This window comes from Mytilus edulis, chromosome 1 (genome assembly GCF_963676685.1).
Source record: "Mytilus edulis chromosome 1, xbMytEdul2.2, whole genome shotgun sequence".
Taxonomy (NCBI): Eukaryota; Metazoa; Mollusca; class Bivalvia; order Mytilida; family Mytilidae; genus Mytilus; species Mytilus edulis.
The window spans coordinates 48,699,830-48,727,312 of record NC_092344.1 but is presented as its reverse complement, the minus strand read 5'-3'; the positions used below and the strand labels follow the sequence as shown (position 1 = coordinate 48,727,312).

Below are 27,483 nucleotides of genomic sequence, written 5' to 3'. Positions count from 1 at the left end.
TAGTCCGGCGGACCAGTAGAAATTTTTCGTTAATCACTGATTGCATCTCTATCTCGGTTTGTTTACAAAAACATAAACATTAGAAATTATTTTTAGGGTACTGGCGGTACCATTTTAAAAGTATTTAATTAATATCTCAAATGAGCGCACTACACAACAACACAAAATGTGGAAATTTTTTAATGGCTTTTTAACGCAGGGCAAAACAAATTAATTAGGGCCCCGCCTTTAGGCGGGTCGCCCTATAGTGATCAGTCTGTCCGTCCGTCCGTCCGTCCGTAACACTTTAACTTTGTGTCCGCTCCATATCTAGAGAACCATTATGATTTCATACTTTATACTTTACATGTTTATTAACCACCACCACAGGGAAGGCGGGTCGCCCTATAGTGATCAGTCTGTCCGCCCGTCCGTCCGAAACACTTTAACTTTGTGTTCGCTCCATATCTAGAGAACCATTATGATTTCATACTTTATACTTTACATGTTTATTAACCACCACCAGAGGGCGTGTCATGATGTATGTACAATGTCCGTCCGTCCGTCCGTAACACTTTAACTTTGTGTTCGCTCCATATCTAGAGAACCATTATGATTTCATACTTTATACTTTACATGTTTATTAACCACCACCAGAGGGCGTGTCATGATGTATGTACAACTTCCTAGGTCAAAGGTCAAGGTAAAAAAACTTTGGTTTCAGTTGACAACCCTCTGTCCTGTGGTGAAGATCGTGTACGCTCTATATCTTAAGAACCGTTATGATTTCAAAGTTTATACTTGACATGTATATGAACCAACACCAGAGGGTGTGTCATAATTTATGAACGACTGCCTAGGGCAAAGTTCAAGGTCAAAAACTTTGGTTTCAGTTGACAACCCCATGTCCTATGGTTAAGATTGTGTCCGCTCTATATCTTGAGAACCGTTATCATTTTAAAGTTTATACCTGAAATGTATAGAAACCAATATCAGAGGGTATGTCATAATTTATATACAACTTCCTAGGTCAAAGGTCAAGGTCAAAAACTTTGGTTTCAGTTGACAACCCCATGTCCTATGATAAAGATCGTGTCCGCTCTATATCTTGAGAACCGTTATCATTTCAAAGTTTATACTTGACATGTATATAAACCAACACAAAAGGGTGTATCATAATTTATGTGCAACTTCCTAGGTCAAAGGTCAAGGTCAAAAACTTTGATTTCAGTTGACAAACCCATGTCCTATGGTAAAGATACAATTTTTTAATGCACATTATTCACAGCGGGGCCCACAGAGATGGCTCCCATCTCAATGATATCTAGTTAATTAAGCGATATTCAAAAGGAAGATTTTTCAAACTGACAAAAACAAATGTAAATTTAAAATATCCTGGTAAAAAGATCTCGAACGGTTAAATTGTAAAGTCGATTGTAATGTGAACAATTTGCAGTGACAAACCTAGATGAGAAATGTATTTTTGTAAAGGGATCTTAAAATTTAAAAAGATTTTGTACTTGCTCATGAACAAACAGAACAGCACAAAAATCTACTGAAGTAAAGAAGAGGAAAGCAGCTGAGAAAAAAAAATAAAACTAAACATCCGTCGTATCTTTTAGTGGTTATCAAATGAATGTCATGTTTGCAGAACCAGTAAATTTTAAGCCGGACCAGTAGATTTGAAGTCCACTGGTCTGGCTGGCCAGTACACAAAAAAGCTTAAATTCGACCCCTGTATTTGATCCTACAGAACCTTCATGAGAGAAAAACAAAACTTTTACTACCTAATCAGGAAAAGCGGTCTTGTCATAAAATTATTTTTTTCTAAATTTAAAAGGTCTCTACACAGTTATTTCTAAGTGCATTTCTTTAATATTTTAAAGACATTAAATGAAACTTTTAAAAATTACACCTGCGCTAAGTGGGTGTCATATTCTCTTGATGGCTTCAGACATTTTTTAACCTTTTTCAGCTGGTCCATTCATGACCAAAAGTTACAGTATAATTTCAACTCTTAAAATACTTCCTCTTTAAGGCATATATAAGGTGTAGGAAAAAAAAATTCAAGATATGTAATCAAATTTATAAAAATGATTATATAATTGATTTTCATGTGGAACGCAAGGTAATGTTCACACAAAAGTCTGTATTTTGTAAATAAAGATAAAATCAAAGGATAATAAATTAACTATGTTCCTATATATGGATAGTAGGAACTAACCGATCTTAACCAACTTTGTTTGACCAGAGCTTACTAAATTTTAAGCCTACGGACCAAGTTTCATGGCAATTATAAGATATATATTATAGACAAAATGTTTTTAAAGACTAATTTGATGTACACGTATCAGACATGTAGAATGTATTATAATTATTCAAAAGTCAAAATTATAAAAATGTATGAATATGTGGCTTTTAGCATGTTTAGTAGGTTTTTGAATGAAAAAGGGGGGGGGGGGCTTGTATGAAGAGGTGATATTTTCCTGCAATTTAAAACCTCGTGAATGTTTTTGTTGTATAAATAATCCCAGTGGCGGATCCAGAATTTTTCGTAAGTGGGGGCCCACTAACTGCCTAAAAGGGGATCCGCTCAGGTGATTCCCTATATTATTAACCAATTTTTCCCAGGGCTGCCTCTGAATCCTCCCATATGTTTAAAGTGTACTTTAAATAAAAAGGAATTTACAAATGGCATAGTATATTACATGTAATAATTTAATAGTACGTTATGTATTAAAAAGTCTTAGGCCAAAAACACTTGAAATAATTCAGGGTCAATTTAGGCCCCTATCACATACATTGTATTTACATTTAAAAATGCATAACTACAGCTGAAGTTATTAAAACTTGCTTTTTTGGGGGCTGATTTCTATTGCATGTAATTTTAGTCTCAAGAGGCATTCATGTATATTTGAACCAGTTACTATCCTACAGTAGAAAAGAAAAATAACATGTGAAATACATCAGTTACAAAAAATATTGTAAAATGCGAATATACTGATATCTTTAATTTTATGACAGACGTTTAATGTACATTGTACATACAAACCTCATCACATTTTTCTTGCTCCATAAAGTTTGTAAGACAAGGGTCCCGACTTTTCATACAACTCATTCTGCAAATTTATCCGTGATAATCTACTTTTCGCTAGATTTAGAGTTCACAAATGAATAATACAAATTGATAAAAACCCATATGTTGTACCAATTTAAACCACTGTCCCAGGTTAAGGGAAAGGGTTGTCACCTCCAAACATTAACCCTACAACATTCTGTACATGTATGTGCCTGTCCCAAGTCATGAACCTGTTATTCAGACAGTGGTTGTCTTTTGTTGTGTCACATATTTTTTTTTTCTTCATCATTTTGTACATTAATATGCCTTCAGTTTTCTCATTTGAATTGTTTTTCATTAGTCATTGAAGGGCCTTTTACAGCTAACTATGCGATAACGGCTTTTGACCTGTAGCTGTTAACTTCTGTGTCATTTGGTCTATTGCGGAGAGTTGCCTCATTAACAATCAATTATCATACCACATCTTCCTTTTATATTGAAACACAAATATTGACACATAAAAACCTTTCAGATAGTAAGTCAGAATGAGACTTATGGATAAACACTTATCAGACTGTCAGCTCACACTTTTCATTCATTTTGTTGTAACAAATATGGTTTAAGCACAATAATAACCAGATGCTCCACAGGGCGCAGCATTATACAACCACAGAGGTCAACCCTCTTTGAACAATAAACAACAACTGTTATTTTGCTCAAAAAAATCTCTTGGATGGCTGGTGACCCGCAAAATTTATTTCAATTTAATAAAATAGAGACATCAAGCTTTACAGTATGAAAAGATGAGCAACGTCTGTCATTTATTTTGCTCTGAAAATTCAATCAAAGATATTTTATGCCTGTTTCCCCTATATTTAGCCTATTTGCACTCATATTCAGAGGTCAAAAAATCTCTTGCATGGCCGGTGACACCCAAATTTTATTTCAATTTTATAAAATAAAGACATCAAACTTTACAGTATGAAATAATGAGCAACTTCTGTCATTTATTTTGCTCTGAAAATTCAATCAAAGATATTTTATGCCTGTTTTCCCTATATTTAGCCTAATTGCACTCATTTTCAGAGGTCAAAAAATCTCTTGGATGGCAGGTGACCCCAAAATTTTATTTCAATTTTATAAAATAGAGACATCAAGCTTTACAGTTTGATAAAATGAGCAACTTCTGTCATTTATTTTGCTCTGAAAATTCAATCAAAGATATTTTATGCCTGTTTTCCCTATATTTAGCCTATTTGCACTCATTTTCAGAGGTCAAAAAATCTCTTGGATGGCCGGTGACTTCCAAATTTTATTTCAATTTTATAAAATAAAGACATCAAACTTTATAGTATGAAATAATGAGCAACTTCTGTCATTTATTTTGCTCTGAAAATTCAATCAAAGATATTTTATGCCGGTTTTCCCTATATTTAGCCTATTTGCACTCATATTCAGAGGTAAAAAAATCTCTTAGATGACCGGTGACCCCCAAATTTTATTTCAATTTTATAAAATATAGACATCACGCTTTACAGTTTGAAAAAATGAGCAACTTCTGTCATTTATTTTGCTCTGAAAATTCAAACATAGATATTTTATGCCTATTTTCCCTATATTTAGCCTATTTGCACTCATTTTCAGAGGTCAAAAAATCTCTTGGATGGCCGGTGACTTCCAAATTTTATTTCAATTTTATAAAATAAAGACATCAAGCTTTACAGTTTGAAAAAATGAGCAACTTCTGTCATTTATTTTGCTCTGAAAATTCAATCAAAGATATTTTATGCCTGTTTTCCCTATATTTAGCCTATTTGCACTCATATTCAGAGGTAAAAAAAATCTCTTGGATGGCCGGTGACCGCCAAAGTTTATTTCAATTTTATAAAATGAGACATCAAGCTTTACCATATGAAAAAATGAGCAACTTCTGTCATTTAGTTTGCTTTGAAAATTCAATCAAATTGTTTTTTTGTCCATTTTCCCTATATTTCCATATAACCTATTTGCACTCATTTTCAGAGGTCAAAATATGTCTTAGATGGCCGGTGATCCCCAATTTTTTTTGCATTTTTTCATTTACAATACTTCAAAGTTAAATTTCACGAAGTATAAGAAAATTCTGTCATTTTTTTCTATACCCCTGAACTACCTTAATAGGATGATTGTGTTGTTTCTTAAGGTGTTGATAAATGATACTTTTGAATTTATTGGGTCTTTTAAAACGATATAGAATATAAAAAAAATGGTAAAAATCCTCTAACAAAATAATGTATTAGCTTAGATTTATAATGTATGCCATATCCATTCATAAAATACATGATAATTGGCATTCTTTTCACAAATAATTTGTTTAAGTGATTGTCAGTTGAAATGAATTATGGAAGAATGAAATGTTAAAAAAAACACAAAAGAATATGTATGTTGTACTGTTGTGTTTTTTTTTCAATTAAAAACATTGAAATTGCAATAGATTTACGATTGTTAGCATTTAAACAACGCCATATTTAAGTACAAGTTAAAGAATTCCAGTAAAGTAAATTAAACAGATGTTCAATTATTATTAATTGGGAAATGATACTTTTAATTTTTGAAATTAAAAGTACTATTCTTTTAATTTCATATTTTAATTTTATGCTAATTGTATAGAACGTAATCGAATTGTTTTCAATTTTAATATTGAATACACTTCCGGAATTAAAAAAGGGAAAGTTTATTTTCAATTAATGTATACACGTTAGAACATACTCACCCCTTCTCGTCCAATGAAAAGTCAGTTTTTTTCCCCTCTAATTTTCATAGTACATGGTTTTCCATGCACTATGAAATGCTATACATGAATGACTTTTCATTGTCAGTCTATTTGAAAGTGAACTCTTAATAACTGGACTAATGAAGTGTACAATCCCCTGAGGCATTTTCCATGGGAAAAGAGCCTACTGATTAAAGATGAAAGAGCAAAGATTAAAACAAAACATTTTGAATTTTACAAATTTTTATAAATTTTCTAATGGTACACATATATAGAATAAACAAAAACAATATGGCAGTAAGGATGTAGGTAAAATAATATTTATTTATTATAAACCTTATAAATTTGAGGGATTTTTTTTTTCTTTCAAGAAAACAATTTCAGGCTGCTGATATATAAAGCAAAGGATTTTTTTACGGAGAAACACAATACATATAAAATTATCAATAAAAAGTAAGCATTTAACGCTGAACGGTCTGAATTTAATTGCTTATACAGAGTTTTATATTTATAAAAAAAAAATAAAAAAGGGCATTTATATAACAGTGTGTTGCTTTTAAAAATAAAAAAATATCAAGATATATAAGTATTAAATTTACCTGAAGCAGAAGAAAAACAATTTATCCTCACAAACTATGTCAGTGCTATTTCATTCCATCCATTGAAATGATGATTACCTATGTTTTACATTTAATATGTTAATTATAAAAAGTGAACTCTTATTAAAGTTTGAATATTACAATGGGAAAGCTAATTTTGTAAGGTCACTCGAAAGTGTGAATATGTTCTAAATTGGTCAGACAATACTTGGTCATGTTTTATAAAGATTTAAGCCCTCGGCTTCGCCTTGGGCTTAAATCTTCATAAAACATGACCAAGTATTGTCTAACCTATAATTAATCATTGTTTCTCTATTGTCATCGTATATTTCTTCTTGATGTATTAAACACGTTATACTCTTTCTGTTAATCCATTCCAAATGACAACATTCACACCTGTGTACGCCTGAGGCTAAATTGCTGCAAGGTAAAGTCCAAACGAATTCTCCTCAAATCGAGAAATAAACAATGACAAATAATATACACACTCTGTTCACACATATTTTACATTGAAAATTGGTTATCAAAGTTTTAACTGTAAATAAAACGTAAAATATTTGTAATTGAAAATCAGTGAAAATTTTTAATAGATATTTTATGACAAAATCTTTAATAGATATTTTTTTTAACAAATCTTCCATAGATATTTTGTTAACAAATCTTCAATAGATATTTTATGAAAAAATCTCAACAATAATTTATGAGTTGTATTATTATTTAGATGATTTCATATACTAGGAAGTTTTATTTAATCAATACAAAACGGTACACGTCATTCTTATATTGTGGTTATTAACGACGACCAACGACCATCTGTGCACTTTGACGTACGTTAAATTTCGATAAGCAATTAAAACAGATTTTATTTTTTACCAGGATTCAACAAATCGGGTTAAAACGTCACAACCCATTCACGAACAAAATGTACGTCAACCAAAAAGTAACAAATACTTGATTTTCTCCGTTATTAGAAGGAATATAAATTTAAAACTTTGTTAATGTGTTTTTTATGTTACGATGAACACATTTAGATTAGAGCAAAAAAACGCGGACTTTCCCTGTTAAAAGGAAATCATACTATTTGATAGTTAAGCATGTAGTTAAACCGTATGCTGTCCATTTCCATAGGCGTAGTAAAATTGAGTGAGTGCTCTATCGCATCGTTAAAAAAAGAACATAAATTCAACACAATTGTTGGTTTTAAAATGCATTTTGAGCATCATATAATACAGCTCCTTCGTTTATGAAATAAGTTTATTTCAAATATGACAATAGCAATTCTTTAAAAAAATACCTTGTTGTGTAAAAGCAAAAAAATACTATTTAAAATGTAGTCTTTATATTCTATAATGTACTTATCTTTAACTTTATACAAATACTTTTCTTCATGTTTAGATCATGACAAGACAAACTTTAAATGGGATAAGATTACACATTTCTATAGTATTCAACTTTTTTTTACCTACTAACAACGAAGTAGAAAGTGAAACACGTGACGTTTTGATGTTTATTTTACTGTACAAATGGCGACATCAGGGAAATCCACAAGTATAAGAAAAGCACAAGTGCCAGTTTCATGCTATTTTTGCAAAGGTCAAGAAATACTGTGGAAATGTGAAGATTGCAATGTTCGTATGTGTAACTCCTGTAAAGAAAGTGTCCATCAAGGACTTCAATCTGCACAAGATCATGACATTGTGTCTATTCAGGATATCAGCAAATCATCACCAGTATCGTCTGTAGTTATTTCATCCGTTTTCAAATCATACACAACTTCTCTGCCTGCTGTTAATACTTTACTTTGTTCGGATGACGATTTGTTATACTTTAAATTTAATCAGAAAACGTCTGACAAACATCAATTTGTGAAAGGGAAACGTTTAGAATCATCAATAAAGATATTACAGACGTTGAAGAGAAAAATATTTGACTTTGCAATAAAAAAAGACGGTGAAATACTTTTGATTGAACATCGTGACCACAAAATACAAATTTTATCCCCCGCGGGTGAAGTAAAAACTGTTTTAGACACTTTTCCGATGCTGCCTTTGGCGATACATATAAACAAAGACAATGAAGTATTAGTTGGATTACGAGAACAAGGGCCACCTCATCCAGCCCAGGATTTTTCGGTCAGACAGGTAATAATTTTCGGTAGTGATTATCAGCGGAGAGTAACATTAGAAGTTGACAAAAAAGGAAATAAATTGTTCAGTTATGCAGCACGCATTCTCACTGATTCTAGAAATGTTGTCTATGTTATTGATCGTTTTGACACTGACCACAATGGTAGAATAATAGCTGTGGATAGACATGGTCGCTTAAGGTTTACCTACGACGGGCAAGACGATTTAGAAACATTTCAACCAGAGGGATTTACTATTACGGCAAGTGATAACGTTGTAGTTGCAGACAGGGGAAACGATGCTCTACATGTTATAAACTTAAAAGGAGATCTACTTGGGTTGCAATTAATTTTCAAAGACTTGGGCATAACCAGGCCATATTGTGTATGCTTTGACACAGAAGGATATTTATTAATTGGAAGTGGTAAAGGCAAAAATGAGGACTACGGAAAAATTCATGTCGCTAAAATGACAGACAGTCTGATCTAATACGTTCGGTTGTAAATAGAAATTCTTCAAATGATTAAAGTGAATTTAGAAATAATTTATGGGGGTTTGAATATATCGTGATTTTACCACGGGTTGGCCCTTTATGCGTGCTAGATAGATAGACAATCACATAACTAAAATATTAAGATATACATTATCAAGGATCAAGATATGAATATGCGTTGGTACAAGATACGATACTCCAAATAAAGAGTATCAAAATATGTTTAGCAAATTATTTTATCTGACAAAAGATGAGTTTAATGGAAATTATGTTTCATCAGTAGTCAGCTCGGTTTTTTGTCAAACAAAAATCGAAAATGTATTATTGGCTTGAAAGCCAACAATTCATTTTAATATGAAATCGCGTTCATATAACCATAACATAACCTTTTGGCTGTTGATTGCCTACCAATGCCTCAATTTATTAAACAGAAAATAATGTCAACATTTAACTGTAAAACAAGACAGCAATCAGAAAGAACAACAGTATTTCTTTGACTGATTCGCCACACCAGAAATCATTTATACTAGTACATGTTTTAATCTATGACACAACAGACCTGTTCAAATCGTATTTACAAAGCTCTACGTGTTTGGTCGTCTATTTATATTAATATTTATGTTTATATCAATACGAATGACTAGTAGGAGTGTTCGATTGTAATCTCAATGGTTATTATATGAGGTAACACAAGCACAATTATTTGTTTAAATTTTACCGGCAAGATGGTACTCAGAATAGAATCCTATACGGCTTCTGATTGGATGATACAGGATTAGAATTACATTTACACGAAAGCTTATCCAATTAGGTTTAAAAATTGCAGAAAATCATATTCACATTTTACGACTTATAGAAAATATCTTCCATTTCTGCACGTCGGAGCCATAAAAATATGCCTTTTTCATTAACCGAAAAAAAGACTATCCTTTTCAACTGCATTTTAAGTCAATTTCTGCCGAAAAACCCTATATATTTTTTTGGTTGTAATACAACACTGACATTTCTAGTTACAGAAACTGCTACCAGTTTTTGCCTAGTTTGTGTAGTCTTTGAGAAAAAAATACGGAACACCATTGGTACACTATGGAAAATGCATTAAGAATAATTCCGCTCTCTTGTCTAAAACATTCAATAATGCATTAAAACAAGACTATGCATGTTTGTTTATTTATCTTTTTAGTAATTTTAAACCATGTTTAAGTATGCAATATATCAAATATGATAACCTAAGTCAAATTAGTGATCAATAATCTGACAGCCGCCTAGACTGAACTATATATTATATATATATATATAATTATATATATTTGTTATAGATAAATATGTGTGCTCAATTGTCAGACTTTTGACGTCAAGTTTCGGCATTTAAACATGATAAAAAGGAAAGATCGAAACAATTGTTGTTTTAAAAGTATGCTCCGATTTGAAGGTGTCGGATATCTTTTTTTAAAAGATAATAAATGTTTAGATTCTATTGAAAGTATATAAAGTCATAAATAATTTCCATACAGCCTTCAACTAATTGAAACGTAATAAAAGCAATCCGTTTACTTTCACTTAAAATAATAAATGATTATTACATCAGATTTAATGGAAACCGTGAATGTATGTACTGAAATGTGAATCTCTCTCAAGAATATACAGTTAATTTCTATCTTTGGCTAAAATCAAAGCAATTTTCCGGTTAGTGTAGACGTGTCTATTTTCATCGTGTATTTTTCTCGAGTGAACTGAATTTTTGTTTCGAATGTGACCAGGTTTTTTCTTTTGAATATGTTGGTTAGGCCTTTAGTTTTCTCGTTTGAATTGTTTTACATTGTCTTATCGGGGCCTTTCATAGCTGACTATGCGGTATGGGCTTTGCTCATTGTTGAAGGCCGTACGGTGACCTATAGTTGTTAATATCTGTGTCATTTTGGTTTTTTGTGGATAGTTGTCTCATTGGCTATCATACCACATCTTCTTTTTTATAATATTGTAATGCCGACATTCCCCCCTTTTTATAGTAAACCTATGTCTGTATAGTTTCTCGAAATTATTGAGGATAAACGATAGATGTTAGTGAGATGTCTAATGTTACAAGTAGTGCAAGACTTGTCATTTGTTATTTTGGCTGTTGTTTTCATGATACGACATATTTGTGTATGTTAGTTTGTAAATAAGTTTTAGTTCACGTACTGATTCCGTATTTTCGCGGTAGTTACCTTATTATACTATAAACTCAAATAAGACTGTTCTAATGATCTACTTATAAATTTAATGTCGAAACCCATCGTTATTGATGAAGATCAATCATTGTTTACAAACAGTATCAACATTACGGGAGTTTCCCTAATATGATCCATGGTTGCCGATTGGTAAACAATATGTAACAAGCTCTGTCATTGGTCAGTCGAAAGTATAAATACCAAAACAACAACAGAAACGACGGAGAGTTGGGTTGACAATGAATGGGTAGTGACAAACTTAACTGGAAGCTGGAATATGTCTGAGAAATACAGACAAGCGTTGAGAGTTAACTTTGTTTTAATTTAAGATTGTTGGTGCAAACTTTAGGTGCCAAATCGGGAGCAAATCCTTGGTGCAAATATTTATTGGTGCAAACTTTAGGTGCCAAATCGGGAGCAAATCCTTGGTGCAAACTTTAGGTGCCAAATCGGGAGCAAATCCTTGGTGCAAATATTTATTGGTGCAAACTTTAGGTGCCAAATGGGAGCAAATCCTTGGTGCAAATATTTATTGGTGCAATTGATGGTTTAGGTGTAATTCCTGGGTGTAAATATATTGCTTGGAGCAAATAATGCTTTAGGTGAAAATCCTTGGTGTAAATATTGCTTGGTGCAAATAAATATATAGTTTTGTGCAACTTGTTTTGTTAGGTGAAATTCCTAGGTGACATACTTTAAGAAAGTCAAGTATTTAATATTGATTACGGAAGCTTTATGGTAGGAACGATTTTGTGATTACCTTTAAAGAATTGTTGATTGTTGATTGTATTTATTATGTCTTAAGGAATTGAGACTTATTATAAACTGTGGATTAGTGAATCTGGTTGATTTACTTTAATGTGATCGAGTTTAGCGCTACACATTGGTAGTTTAATAATATTTAGATAGTGACAGAGTAAAGTCTCTGTTTAGGTTAGTTATAGATAAGACCAACCATACTAGGAACCGGACTAGGCCAGGAACAGAGCTGTACCACTACCAGTCCAGCATTTTTATAAATAATAATAAAGCATCTAAACTGTCCTATTTCATGTATTTTATTTCACGAATATGTAGTAAATATACAGTAATAACAAAACAAATATAAAATCAACATCGGTAGAGTGTTTTGGTCGACGGTAAACCAACTAGACGTCGACCCTAATATTTTATCCTAATATACATACACACAATAAAAAGATCCCTTTACTTTATGTTCATTGTGTTCTCTGGTGTCCGACTCTAGCACCCGAGAGGCAGTGTTACAATATAACAAAAGGTTTTATTGGTAAGAATTGCAACCGTTCAAAATAAACATAAGAGGTATATGATATATGTGATTAACAGTAATTACATCCCAGCTCCTTTGTTCTTCCAGGGATTACCTGAGCCGGACACCCCTACACCAGAACGTCTGGATACCAAATATCAGTAATCTAACATATTTAAAGGAAGCAAGATATTTTCATAAGAGGGGCGAGTTGGCAGACCTTTATTCAGGAGATTTTACCCGTTTTCATAAATAAGGCGAGTTGTCAGACTGACTGTTCGCTTGGATTTTACCCTTTTCATAAGTGGGGCTAGTTGGTAAACAAGAGCGGGGCGATGTTTTAGAAAGTGGCCATGTAGTGTTGGCCGAGTTGACATGGTTTCATATTTAAACATCGTGTTTGGGTGTCATAAAGGGTATATATTATATAGTAATATATAAAGTAAAACTATATCATAATGGTTGTGTAGCGTTTTAAACTAGATTTTATGAATTATAAATGGTTTTTCGTCTAATCTAAAACAGCTGGGATGTAAAATAATAATCCCATTCGGCCATCGGGGTGATCTTACACTGACACACCGCGTCCTCATGGGATAACTATTACTTATAAAATATTTGTAGTAACACAACTTATATATATATATATTCTTAGAAATGTTAAATAGAACTATTTTTTTCCACATACGAATGTACAAATCAACGACAATGCGTTAATAGAATCAACATCTCCTTTAATTTGCGGAATTTTAGCAAAATACTTGTAGTTCGGATGAATAAGTCCGCGTTTATATTAAATATAAGATGTCCGGGTTTTTTTTAGGACATTCTGGATTTTTTCAAGTAGCGTCAAAGTTTTATTGACTGAATCAACAATATTTTATAGTGTAAATGTGATCTTATAATTTAACTTGCAGCTGCTACTCATATTATATGACACTTTACCATTGTCTGAGCATAAAAGTAATTAACCAGGGTTATGTCAAAGAGAGCATCGTCCTTTTCCTAAAAAAATCATCGGAAAATACCAAGACCTTGTTCATTAATATTCCATATCAGCTTCACAAAAAATACATGATGGTCTTGATGTAAAGATTACAGTAAAATTGAGAATGAAAATAGGGAATATGTCAAAGAGAAATAAACCAGACCAATGAGCAGCTGAATGTCACAAATGGGTCTTTAACGCAGCGAAAAAACCACGCACGCGGAAGTGTATATCAGCTGACCACTAAATAAAAAGGTGTACTAGTTCCGTGAAAATTCTGTATTGGCCGTTAAACCTGAATTGATTTCGTCAGTCGAAATACTAAGAATTCCGGAATAATTGAAAATTACAAGACTTGATAACTACAGTATGAGCTTTGACAGTTAAACTGTTTTAAATCCATTTGTCATTGAAAATCGGTCTCCAGAAAAAAATATTGTAACAAAACATTCAGACAGTAAAGAATTTGGCTTGAAATCTACAAAATCATTTCTTATCAAAATTACTTTTCTTAAACATACTTTTCTCAAGTATTTTTCCCTATCAGCATTTATTATAACTGCAAAAGGAGCTCTAATAAGTCCATCATAATAGCCAGAATTAATTTCTGTAAAGTTTAACTATTACATTTTTTAAAAGGATATACTATCTTCAGTGCTGGCTCAATGTCCATGCAAACTTGGAATAAGCGAAGAATCTTCAACAAATGAAAGGTTTCAGAAAGTTTAGTTCAGGCAACTCACGAACCTTACAACCGACAAAATAGACATTTTCTATTGATGGTGGCATAAAAACGAAGGTCTAATTGTTATTTTATCTAAAAAGCAGGAGTTAAAACATAAAGTTCGTAACTGTTTTGACAATCCACATTTATTCCACACTGGCTTTCGAGCAAGATCCATTTCTAGATGTATAAGTTTAAGAAAATATCCGAAAAATAGATAATAAACTGGTAAATCGGTTCCTACTGGCATATTTCTTGAAATGCAAAACCTATCTAGAGATTTCAGAGGTCCGAATAATTCCGAGACACATGATGTATTAAGATCGAGCATATTGTCAGACATAGACAGATGCTTTAAATGTTTAAGTTCTTTAAAAGCATTTGATTGCAGTAAGGAAATATTGTTCTTGTCGTAAATTAATATTCTCAATCTTCCAAAAAATTGGAAATCGCCATGTGATATTGTACCTATTGAATTTCGTTTTAAGTTCAGTGACGTAAGATTCCGATGTAAAGCATGTGAAACAATTTTAATCCCTCGTGAAGAGCAATCTCCTTTGTTGTCTTGAAGACAAGAAACATATGCAAATAAAGATGTTGTATTAAAAAAGTAAAAGCCAACATGTTTTCCAAAAAAGTCTACTTTATAGTACCAAGGTTAAATCCAGCACTTAATTAGATATTTAATTGCTTGATGATACGATATATAAACTATCAAAGTTCAAAAGATTCCTGTCTAACTTAAAAATGATGATAAAAACGCAGTATTTAGTGAAAATTTTATGATTTGTGCCTCAATTAAAAAAAAAAACCAAAAAAACCCCTGAGCAATCACTGAAGAATACGTTAAAAATATCTGTATAAAAACAAATATATACAGTGATACCAATATAATTTTTTTTTATCTAAACCTGACGCAGCCCTTATGGAGCTACCATTTGTATACCAGTGTATAGTCATTATCAGAAAGTTGTAACTTAACAGACCAGTTTATCAGACTAGTATCTAAAAAAATAATTTTAGCAACAGTAGTTTAAATGTTTAAATCTCATAAAGCGGTTTAGATGAAACAATACAAGGAAACAAAACAAAACCGAAACATAATAGACAGTGAAAATATGTTGTGTAATACCAGTTGATATATGATCCAAATTTGTGTTTACTTAATGGTCCATGAGGTATTTTGTGTTTGGTCTCTTAACTTATATTAAACCTTTTGGTTACAAAAGTAGAAAATATCTATTGGTATCTTTTACAATAAAATCTGTGAAAAGAATATGAAAGTTATGATAAATAATACATTTTTTTTCAATTTCTTATTTATTGATTTTATAATATTTGTAGCAGCTGTTATATAAGTATATTATCTAGGAGAAACTCGTTGTTTTCAATAATATCATGCAATTGTTGATTCATTAAAATTGTATCATCTTTTTAAGTATCTTATTTCGAATTGTGTGCGAGTTCAAGGTAGAAAGGACTTATGTATACTTCGATGGTCGATTTAACAAAAACAGCCTACAATAAAACAAGACCCGGAAATCACATCATCAACTTCTAATACAAGACTTCAGCAACAAAAGTATTGCGTATGATTCCAACAACTGCGATAGAAAAATAACAGTCAAAGAAGACTTGTACAATATTTATTAAAAGAAGTGTAGTTTAAAAAAAGGAACGCAAAATGACTGTCGTCTTTAGTTTCAAAAGATTTAAAAAAAAGTCTATCAGTTATTGCTGACAAAGAACCACAATTCTAATATATTTTGGGAATTTTTATACATATAGATATTCATGTATTATATTTAGATTGCAATTTATCTAGATTTCAATATCAGCCTATTTTCACAATTGATATTAGTAAACCACCAAACTACCTAGTCACATGTTCTCTGTCACTTTCATATGTATAGAAAACAATTTGACGCAGGGTTGAACTAACTTTTTTCTCAGTCTTAATACATTGTACATGATGAAAAGTGGATTTCTTCTTGATCATTATTCAAAAGTCTTTAGTTTAGATCAGAAGCCTCTGCTGTCTAAATTCCTTCCTATTTATTTTTCTGTTGACTCTTTTGTCTTGACGTTTTCTCTTTTTTTCCATTAATCTTTCATGCAAATCACATGAATATTCAAATGACCTGTTTTCACATGAATCATCATCATCTGTTGTTGGTATGTACGATTTTGTAACCATGTTAGTTGTAGGATCACATTCACTAAAGGTTACATCAAAACTACATCCGACTGAAAATAAACATGTCAATATAAACCTATATTCATAAAATATAATACAAAAGTATACACAGGCGGTTCTTTAAGCCCTGTCTTTGAATATGTAGAGTCGATCCGTGTATGCAACGGAAACCAAAAAATAAGAGAAAGTGTTGCTGATTAAGAATTATTCTGAAATCATTTAAATTCGGTATGGGAAGTTTTTGTTCATGAATTATAACAACACGGTTAATCAATTAAATGGAATGCCCTATAAGTTAGCAAGGTTAAATTCAAAATACTTTTATAAAATTAAAAAGCATTCTATTTACTTGAACGAATAACCAGACATGACTAAAACATCATTTTTTAAACAAGGAGGTGATTAAGAGCTTGACATATTGTATAGACATCTGTCCATTGTTAAAGACTCTGAGTTGACATGTAGACGTACCATGTTCGTTAAATCGCACTGACGTACATTGTTTATTCTATAAAATTAACCTTTCAATCATAAGCATATATATTTTTTGTAGTCCGGGAATCCACTTATGTTATTGTCAACGAGAAGTTGATAGTTACTGAAAGTTTCTCTTTTTTGTAATTTTAATTTTGTTATGTTGTTGTTTAACTGTTTGGTTCTGTTAATTTATATTTACTTACGTCTACGTTGTTCCTTTACTATCTTTTTATTTTCTTTCCACATATTTTTCTGTTTTCTAATAAACATTTTATTCTCCTTCTTTTCATTCTTGCGCTCCATTTTTCTTGCTTTCCACTGTTGAATACGCTCAAACTTTAAACATGAAATGGTGACATTTATTATTGGTTCGCATTCTTCTTCTTCTCCGTCCCTTAATGTCATAACTCGGGTTACTGTGTTTGTTGTGTTATCACATTCACTCCAGTCTTCCTTGTCGTATTTGCATTCTGAAATAAATTGTGATGAGAATAAATACAAAGAATTAACATATTTTACAAAGAAGTTTGAATATCAATGTTTGAGCATAATAGTATATATTTGTGTTAAAAAAACCAAACAACAAATATAAAAAAACAAGTAAAACTGGCAACAAGGGTGTACTTTCCATGCGCTCATCAAATGAATTTAATCTGGTACGCTCCTGACCGAATATGACATTTCCAAGTACATTTTAACTTTAATTATTTGTATGATAAAAAAGCTGGTTGTATACCATCATAGATAGATAATACCGAATAAACAACAGTAGTAAATTAAATTTAAAAATCAATACATACTTAGTCTTTGTTCTTTTTCAAGCTTTCTTCTCTCTTTTCTCTCTTGCTTCATTTGCAATTTTTCGTCTATTCTTTTCTGTTTACGGTCCCTTTTCTTTGCTTTCCATGCCTGTATTCTATTTAGTTTGTCACAAGTTATGGTGATAGTGTGTGATTGTTCACAACCCTGTTCGCCTTCACTCAAAGTAAAATTTCGGGTTGCTGTATTTGTTGCTTGATCGCACTCACTCCAATCACTGTGTTCATAACGACATCCTTTATAAAAAACATGATCGCAATATTATTAAAGATACTACAAATTAATAAATCACGTATATTGACTCCATGCATGGACCAATTCGAATGCAAACCAAACAAAACATTCATTCGTTTACAGAAATAAAATACTGATATCTAAAGGTTCCCGATTGTTCTCATTCATCACCGCTCTAACAATGTTAAGTTTTGAGTGAACATCCCTGATTAATGTAAATCCAGAAAATCCAAAATCAGAAATATTTTTTGCACCACTTTTTTATTGACCTATAAACTGATCATCAAAAAGAGACAAATCCTTTTATCAAACAGAATTTATTTATACAATAGACAACTGTATCGTATACAGGAAAAAATCATCATTTATATGCTATGCTGTTTATTTCAATATGATTGGTTGTTTTTTGTTTGTCAGCCAGTGGCAAAAGTTTAATTCTTTTTTCAGGCCAAGAAGAAATTATCTTTTATTCAGTAGGTAGAAGATTCTGAGACGTAGGTCTACCGAAATGAAGGGCGAGATTTTTTCATAAAACACGAAATTGAGATTGCTATAGTGACAAAACGAAGTCGGTGTTCCCCTATTTTTACCTCAAATTTTGTTCCCAAAATCATGGAAAACCTTGCCCAAATTTAAAGAAAAATATATCACATTTAGAACTGACTAGACTGATCCTAGAAGTAGCGTTTGATGGTACGTTTTTGAATAACGAAGTTTTATTTAATACATGTACATACCGATTTAGATAATTATAAAGATAAAAAAATCGTTCAATTATATTCTTAGTATCAGAGAATCGTTTTAAACTTAAGAGGGATATATAGTTTGAAGAATAAAATCTGTATTACTTATGTTGTTTGATATACAGTTATATATTTTTTATTGGCTTCAATTAAGTAGAAATTGGGTTATCTAAAGATAAGATGACTTGAAAAAAATTACATAAATATTTTTAATTACTCATTTTTACAATATATTCTAAATGTGTCTGTCTATAAATACGATACGTACTCTTACCGAAATGAATTTTAAAGCTTAATTTATTAGGAAGCGATTGTTTAAGCAATCACAACCTGCATCAAAATCGACAAAAATTCTGATTATATTAGTAAATAACAATATTTTATGTGTAAGACAATATTTTTCAATCATTCTCATATATTTTCTTACTTTTAAGTTGCTCTTTCACAAGCTGTTTATTCTCTTTCATCTCTTGTTGTCGTTCTTTTCTTTGATGTTTCTTTTCCTGTAATTCTCTTCTATTTTCCGCCTTTTTTATTTTCCATGCTTGTAGTCTTTCAAACCTATCACATGTTATGGTTTGGTTCTGTGTCTGTTGGCATCCTTCCTTGCCGGATTTTAGAGTCAGAACTCGGCTGACGGTATTTGTTTTCGTGTCACAGTCACTCCATGCACTTTTATCATATTTGCATTCTGAAAAGTTGGTTTATTCATTTTCAAGGTTTCAAATAAAAACTTTAAGTAAACAAGTCCTATTTTGTTCAATTACTAATATTTTGACACATTATATGTTCAATGTTTATCCTTTATAATAATTCTAACAAGATCTTAATATATCAGGCAAAAAACGGATATAACATACATTTAACTACATATTTTCTTTTTTCGGCATCGAAAGAGTTCTTATTGGAGTTTTTCAGTACTGACATAATGTATAACCTACTTTTCTTGAATTTTCCGTTAATGAATAAATTTCGAAACTATTAAGAAACACATATCCTCAATCCCTCCAGCAATGTTGACTTAAGATACAAGAAACAATGTTTTGTATTCCCCATTTTAGTCATACAGCGTCTGGTGTATTCGTGTTTTATAAGCCTTTGGTTTGAGCGTTAAAACTGAAAAGCGCCCCGGACGCTAGGAATTTATAACGTGCTATTTTATTGTTCATTTGTAAAATCAAATCAGAATATTTTCTTTATTGATAGTATTTTATTTTATATATTTTCAAGGTCAGCTGCTTTTGATTTTGAGTTATTTTACAATTTTTTATGAAAGACAGTCTTGCTTATTTCCCTGGACTGACCATCTGGTGCACTATGTAGTAATTTGGTAATTAAAATGCTTGTTAAACTTATAAAAATGCTAGTTATAGTAATTTGAATACTTGTTAAACTAATTGAAATCCTTGATAAACTAATAAAAATGCTTATTAAATAATAGAAATGCTAGTTATAATAATTGGAATAGTTGTTAAACTAATTTAAATGCTTGTAAAAGTAGTTGAAAATTTAATGCTTACACTAAAAGTAATAAAATGTTTGTTAAACTTTAGACTTACGTTGTCGCTGTCGGAGTTTCCATCCCTTTTTAGCAGCGGCTGTAGCTACCAGGACGACGACAAAAATAACAAACACGTTTTTCATATTGTAGCTTATTAAAGACAAAAGAAAACTGAGGTGACCTTAGCTTATGTTTGCGACTTTATATACATATTAGTAACCACAAAACTCTTGACACACTTCATGGAGCTAAATCATCTGACCAAGATTTAATTTCTTAGTCAACTAATCCCTAAACAAAATATTTGGGAAGGATGAGGAAAAATGCATCAAGTAAGGGTTAATATGGAGAAAAGATAAATAAATCAAACTCGTTAGTATGTACAATTTCTGATTAGCAATAACCACGTCACATCAATTGATGTCAGATGTTGTCCATTTCGTGTTCTAATCTTTCCGACAATAATATCAAAAGTTCATAAAATGGGACTATATGTCAAAAAGACACTTATGTTACAAGTGTGTCACTTGCATATTTTTATGATTCACAACAGTTATTTCATTTCTGACATATTTTCAAGGGTCAATATTTACAAACAAAGTGTAACTGCTGTTGGAAAGTTTAGAAAATGTACTAACTTACAAGATTACTGATAAAATATGCAATCCGGTGTTGGTTTTAGTGGTTTTCATTTTAATGTATATTTCGCTTGACAATCAATTTTTAATATACATGATTAAAGAAGAAAATTGAAACAAGACTAACAATACAATAACAAAATAAAGTTCAACTACTGTTGATAGAAAAAATAAAAAAATAAATGTGCATACAGGACTTGGTTATAGTATGTATTCATGCATTCAATTTGGTTCAATAACTTCAAACACATCAAAATTTGATAAAAAATCGTTTCATGACTTTAAATTAAATACGTGTTTTATATGAAATAATACGGGAACTTACGACAGATAAACCATTTCTGATCTAATAGAAATCTTCTCTTTATTATTGTTAAATGTTTTCATTATTCTGTGATTGTAAATTAACTTATTTTTTTTTCTTGTTCTTGTAGAATCTTCTTCTTTATAGGACATGATGATGTTGTGTATATGTGTGTGTGAAATATGTACGTTTGTATAGTTTGTTTTCTTTTCTACCAGGAACTCATACAACGTTCTCACGGTCGTAGAACAAATCGCAATCAAAGAAAATTTCGGGCCAATCATACCAATATTTCGGACCTAATTTCTATTTCAAAAAACAACGGCAGACATTATCTGTTAACAAAACTCTTTTCGGTTAATAAGTTAAATAAAATTTTGGAGGATTGCAACACAATTTCATAGAGCAGTCCTAAGTATGAAATTGTTCAAATTATTATGGCATATTGTTATTCTAAATTATTTCCCAAAATTGATCGCCCTGAAGATCATAAAAAACATTTTATTAAAATTAAGTATGTCAATAAAGGCTTTGATTTTGTAAATATTGCCGGTATATTTAACGACCATTCTGTTAAAGAACAAATTCCTGGTTATTTTGACAATACTGAGCTACCACTTATTTGTTATATTTACAAGAAATCTACCCGGAAATTTGTGTTTAATTATAATCAATTGTGTAAAGATCTTAATATCAGTGAAAATACACCTACTTCATGTAATTGCAGTAATTCCGAATATATTTATGGACCCATTTCCCATGTTATAACAGGAGATCTTAACATCGTTCAAGACCGAGAGTTAAAATCATTCCTCAGTAAAGGACCTAAATATCGTCCCCCGTCAATTATTAATTGGAATGAGTGTCGTAATATCATCCACGACTCACTCCATACTTACTGTATGAAATGGATAAAACGGGAAAAAGCTGACAAAAAATCTTTGGACTCTTTTTTTTAATTCAGTAATGAAGATAGTTGATATACGTATTCAACATTTTAAAGAACATTTTACTATTAACAATAACCACAATAAACCTATTTCTCGTATCAAACATAAACTAAAAAAACTAGCCAAGGAATTTGTTTTTGTCCCGGCCGATAAAGCTGCTAATAATATTATTATTGTTTGACGTAAATTTTACATTGAGGTTCTGAAAAAGGAAATCACAAATTCACCAACATTCCAACTGACTCCATTTTCAGAAAACGAAATCTGTAACAAACATAAACTTTTAGCGACCGCTTTACAAGCAGAGCCAAATAGAATGAAAGTCCCAACTATGTATTGGCTTCCGAAGCTACACAAAACCCATTACACATATAGATTTATTTCGTCTTCAAGCCATTGTTCAACTACTAAATTGCCTATTCTTCCTACCAGCACACTTGGTACAATTAAAAACCTGATAATAAATTGTTCAAATAAGGCCTTCGAAAATAGTGGAATAAATTACTTTTGGAGTGTCAAGAACTCGTTGGAAGTACTTGATAAATTGCATGCTTATATTGGTGATTTTGAATCTGTTCAAAGTTTTGATTTTTCTACCCTGTATACCACATTGCCTCACATTCTCATTAAGAAAAAATTCACACACCTAATTAAATGGGGATTCAAAAAATCAGAATGTGAAAATATATGTTCAAACTCTTTTAGGTCATTTTTTAGTAGCAGTAAACAATTGTTAATTGGACATGCTTTGATACTATATATGCCCTTGAATTTTTACTAGATAACATTTTTGTTCGCTTTGGGGATTCCGTATATCGTCAGATTATCGGAATTCCAATGGGGACTAATTGTGCACCACTTATTGCGGACCTGTTTTTGTATTGTTATGAGTTACAATTTATGACAAAAATAAGCAAAGACCCATCAAAACAACATCTGATAAACAAATTTAATAATACTTTTAGATATTTGGATGATATTTTGGCTCTCAATAATGACGACTTCAGTATGTATATTAATGAAATTTATCCTGTTGAACTTACTTTAAATAAAGCTAATACTAACAATGACCACTGCCCTTTCCTCGATCTTGATATCTATATCACTAATGGAAAGCTGAATACTAAAATTTATGATAAAAGGGATGATTTTTCATTTCCTATCGTTAATTATCCGTTTTTAGATGGTGACGTTCCCTTGTCACCATCTTACGGTGTTTATATATCTCAACTTGTACGATTCGCTCGTGTATATAACAATGTTTTAGATTTTAACGAGAGAAATTTATGTATTACTGAAAAATTATTACACCAGGGTTTTCGATATCACAAACTAGTCAAAACATTTACTAAATTTTATCATCGGTATAAAGACATCATTCGTAAATATAGCTCAACATGCAGACTTCTAATACGTTCAGGTATTTCACATCCAATTTTTTATGGAAATATTCTTTATAAAGCACAAAGGTGTCAGTATTCACCTCAGAAACTTACAAAACCTTTGAATAGACTTATTAAGAAGGGATATAATTACGATACTGTTGTCAAGTCATTAAAGATTGCATATTTTGGCGTTAATATTGAGTCACTGATAAGGTCTTTGCATCGGAACTAAACACATTTATTCTAAAAACAGTTGTTGGCATGACACGGGTTATGTTCTTCTCATATATGTTATGATGGTATGATACTAAACCCCTAACGGGAAGGATTGTGCCTGATGTTCATATGATGAAATCATAATCTTTCAGTCAGTTTAATTGAAGTCTGGAGCTGGCATGTCAGTTAACTGCTAGTAGTCTGTTGTTATTTATGTATTATTGTCATTTTGTTTATTTTCTTTGGTTACATCTTCTGACATCAGACTCGGACTTCTCTTGAACTGAATTTTAATGTGCGTATTGTTATGCGTTTACTTTTCTACATTGGTTAGAGGTATAGGGGGAGGGTTGAGATCTCACAAACATGTAACCCCGCCGCATTTTTGCGCCTGTCCCAAGTCAGGAGCCTCTGGCCTTTGTTAGTCTTGTATCATTTTAATTTTAGTTTCTTGTGTACAATTTGGAAATTAGTATGGCGTTCATTATCACTGGACTAGTATATATTTGTTTAGGGGCCAGCTGAAGGACGCCTCCGGGTGCGGGAATTTCTCGCTACATTGAAGACCTGTTGGTGACCCTCTGCTGTTGTTTTTTAGTTGGTCGGGTTGTTGTCTCTTTGACACATTCCCCATTTCCATTCTCAATTTTAGTAATGTATTGCCAATCTGAAAACTACCGACACTTTCTGAATTTACTAGTATAGATTTACACTTTCTTGGCTGTCGAATTGTGGAGAGTGAAAATTTCTCAAAGCACTTATTCAACTCTCTAGATATTAGCAATTAAAATATGGATAACCCAAAAAAAAAATCTCTTTAAAGACTTGATATATGAAATCTTTCACTTCAGATAAAACAATCTCCTTATTTTACTCCTGTCATGACTTCATTATTGTCATTTGGTTTCCAATCAAATTACAAATTATTGTCAGACCTAGGTATATTACAAATTACAAGGTGACCAACCTACATACCATGTTGGTCTTTTTTTTCTACGTTGTTATTGAAATTATGTAAACATTTAACATTCAAAGTGTTAAAAGCAATCCAAACTATGAGCAACTACATACAATAGGTTCTACGATTAATCTCTCTAATCAAACAGATCCCCCAGAAGAAGACCCCTCCACTTTATAGGTTGTAGGTTGTATCATGTTCACACCTATTATCGTGATAACATGTCGTCGTTCATTCGTTGTAACATATAATAGTACTTTTGATTTTCTTTTTTTATGCGAAAAATTATGAATAAGCGAATTCATCAACTTTTATTTTCAATAGAAGTTTTAAGTAAATTTTTTATTGATTTATTTTATCAAATGATGTGAATTTTTAGTCAACAAAATGTGAAAATGGTAGGAAATGATTAATATTGAACTTAGATGATGATGTGGTCGGAAATGTCGGACATGAAAAATAAGTAGTCCATGGGATTTTGTGGATGGGGTTTATTTTCAAAATTAAGATAATCTTATAAGTGTCTTGGTCTCAAGATTTTTAATCATATACCGAAGCTCATCAATGACTTCCCAAAAATGTAATTTGTCGATCAATTTGTCAGAATTTTAACTTTTCTCTTCTTGAGGATTTTTATTATAGAACAAAAATAGATTTACGCAAAAGGTACCCGTTGCAATTCCGAAAATTTGCAGATGTAAATTTTTTGCTCTGACCACTAAGTAATGTCCAGTATATAAATACTTCCATATATGACGAACAAATAAGTCAACCCATTTAAATATTATATTGATGATATAATAATTCCATGTTCTACCCAAGCACAACAGCAACACTTGTTTTATATTTTGTACTACTGTTTTGTGTACATGTTGCTCTATCCCTAAATTATCTTAATTGAACTATGGTTAATACTGTAAGTTAGGAATGTAATACTCTTATTTTTAGACAATAGTTTATAGTCTACACGAGGTAAACTGTTACAATTTTCTTCTTATCCCAGGCATAGATTACCTTAGCCGTATTTGGCACAACTTTTTGGAATTTTGGATCCTCAATGCTCTTCAACTTTTTACTTGTTTGGCTTTATAAACATTTTGATTTGAGCGTCACTGATGAGTCTTATGTAGACGAAACGCGCGTCTGGCGTACTAAATTATAATCCTGGTACCTTTGATAACTATTATGTGTGTAGATTGTAGTCTGGTGCGTTAAACAATCATGGTATATTGAATTTTATTTGAAAAAAGACAACATTTTGTCATTTAACCATATAAGTGCTTGACTTGCACGTTTTACGTGTTGGGTTTTTATAAATAAATAATAGATGATATATGTTTGTGAGGAGTATTCTGGTGACTTTTATTACCGTTTTTAATATGCCCTTGCCGACGTTATGATGTGTTAAATGCAGCCGGACCTTGCGTATTTTGCTTCCCCTTTTTATATAAAAAAGAAGATGTGGTATTATTGCAAATGAGACAACTCTTCACAAGAGAAATGTTTGAAATACCAATTAGAAATTTAAAAATTTAATAGGTAGATGAATAAAACATATTTATATAATAATATATCATGTCTCAAAGTATCTCAAGGATCGATTTAAAAGCCCGTCATAGAAGCACTCTTTCGATTTTTGAAATTTTCTGGGTTGTCGTTCCTAAGTTACGGGACTTTATTTGTCAGATTTAAGTAGAAAGTATTTAAGTAATGCACTAGCACAGGAATGCATGCATGGTGGCCTTCGGCTGTTGCCTGCTCTATGGTCGGGTTGTTGTTTCTTTGGCACATTCCTCATTTCCATTCTCAATTTGATGGATCAATTCACAAAACACTTTTTACTGTTCTTGTGATCGGTGATTGTAGATTGAACACTCGCTTATGATTTTAAAAATAGTATGGTTTGTCATTTCAGAGTTATGGGACTTTGACAAATATGTATACGCTTAAGGGTATCCTCATTCATGCTTTTCTACAGAGCAATTTTAATTACTTCTGATTTAATGTCTTCTAAATATTGCATTGTATTTTTACAACAATTTACTTATGCACAATAAAGACGTATCATGCGCTCTTAGCACAGCTGCTTATTAGATTGATGCATACATTGCAAATGGTTAAACTATTTTTAAATGTGTTATTTTGTGAATCTTAGAATGAAATTCAAAACAGTGTGGCTGTGGCCATTGATTTGACACATTAAATTCATCCATTGACTGGGACAATTTAGGTGAACATTTGTATGTAACGACCAATGCTCACTATGTACTTTTTAAAGACACTTAAACTATGGGGTCACCAAAGGTTCTCAACACCTTAATAAAGTAATTCGAAAAATTAATCAAAAATAACACGATGTTTTCATTTATATCGATTATATAAATCAAAACATAAAGGTTATTCCTGATTAATTTTTCGAATTATTTTATAATTAAAGGCGTTAAGAAACCTTTGGTGACCCCACAGTTTAAATTTCTATCGTATGTACGTCGTGAACAGTGGTCGTTACAGACAAACGTTCACGGAAATTGTCCCAGTCAATGGATGAATTTAATGTGTCAATCAATGGCCACAGCCACACTGTTTTGAATTTCATTCTATTATATGTTTGAATGTGGTGAGTCTTTTTATCAATTGTTGAATCTGAATCTCTAATGAAATTGCCATTAATGTAAACAATGGTCAATATGGCTTAAAATATAAATAAGCTGTGGTATGAGTGCCAATGAGACAACTCTCCATCCAAGTCACAATGTATAAAAGGTAAACAATTATATGTCGAGGTATGGCCTTCAACACGGAGCTTGGCTCACACCAAACAGCAAGCTATAAAGGCCCCGAAATGATTTAGTGTAAAACAAT

At 31.5% G+C, this 27,483-nt stretch overlaps 2 protein-coding genes across 2 annotated transcripts; one reads left to right on the top strand and one right to left on the bottom strand.

The window, feature by feature from the left end:
- The first annotated feature begins 7,911 nt into the window (after nt 1-7,911).
- Nucleotides 7,912-9,003, top strand: LOC139520225 (uncharacterized). Its single transcript, XM_071312749.1, has one exon. The coding sequence runs from the start codon at nt 7,912-7,914 to the stop codon at nt 9,001-9,003; it is 1,092 nt and encodes a 363-aa protein (XP_071168850.1).
- A 6,958-nt stretch (nt 9,004-15,961) lies between these two features.
- LOC139484323 (golgin subfamily A member 6-like protein 26) lies at nt 15,962-20,448 on the bottom strand. Its single transcript, XM_071268064.1, has 5 exons — nt 20,229-20,448; nt 19,097-19,360; nt 17,674-17,928; nt 17,077-17,343; nt 15,962-16,446 (listed from the first exon to the last, which is right to left on the bottom strand). The coding sequence occupies exons 1-5, from the start codon at nt 20,311-20,313 to the stop codon at nt 16,217-16,219; spliced, it is 1,101 nt and encodes a 366-aa protein (XP_071124165.1). The 5' UTR covers nt 20,314-20,448; the 3' UTR covers nt 15,962-16,216.
- Between the last annotated feature and the right edge of the window lie 7,035 nt (nt 20,449-27,483).

Excerpts from the sequence above, each read along its gene's own strand:
- LOC139520225 (XM_071312749.1), top strand. The coding sequence starts at position 7,912 with ATGGCGACATCAGGGAAATCCACAAGTATAAGAAAAGCACAAGTGCCA.
- LOC139484323 (XM_071268064.1), bottom strand. The coding sequence starts at position 20,313 with ATGAAAAACGTGTTTGTTATTTTTGTCGTCGTCCTGGTAGCTACAGCC. Across the intron at positions 19,361-20,228 it reads GAAACTCCGACAGCGACAAC|AATGCAAATATGATAAAAGT; the intron begins GTAAGTCTAAAG and ends CCAACTTTTCAG. Across the intron at positions 17,929-19,096 it reads TGTGAAAGAGCAACTTAAAA|GATGTCGTTATGAACACAGT; the intron begins GTAAGAAAATAT and ends TTTTTTATAAAG.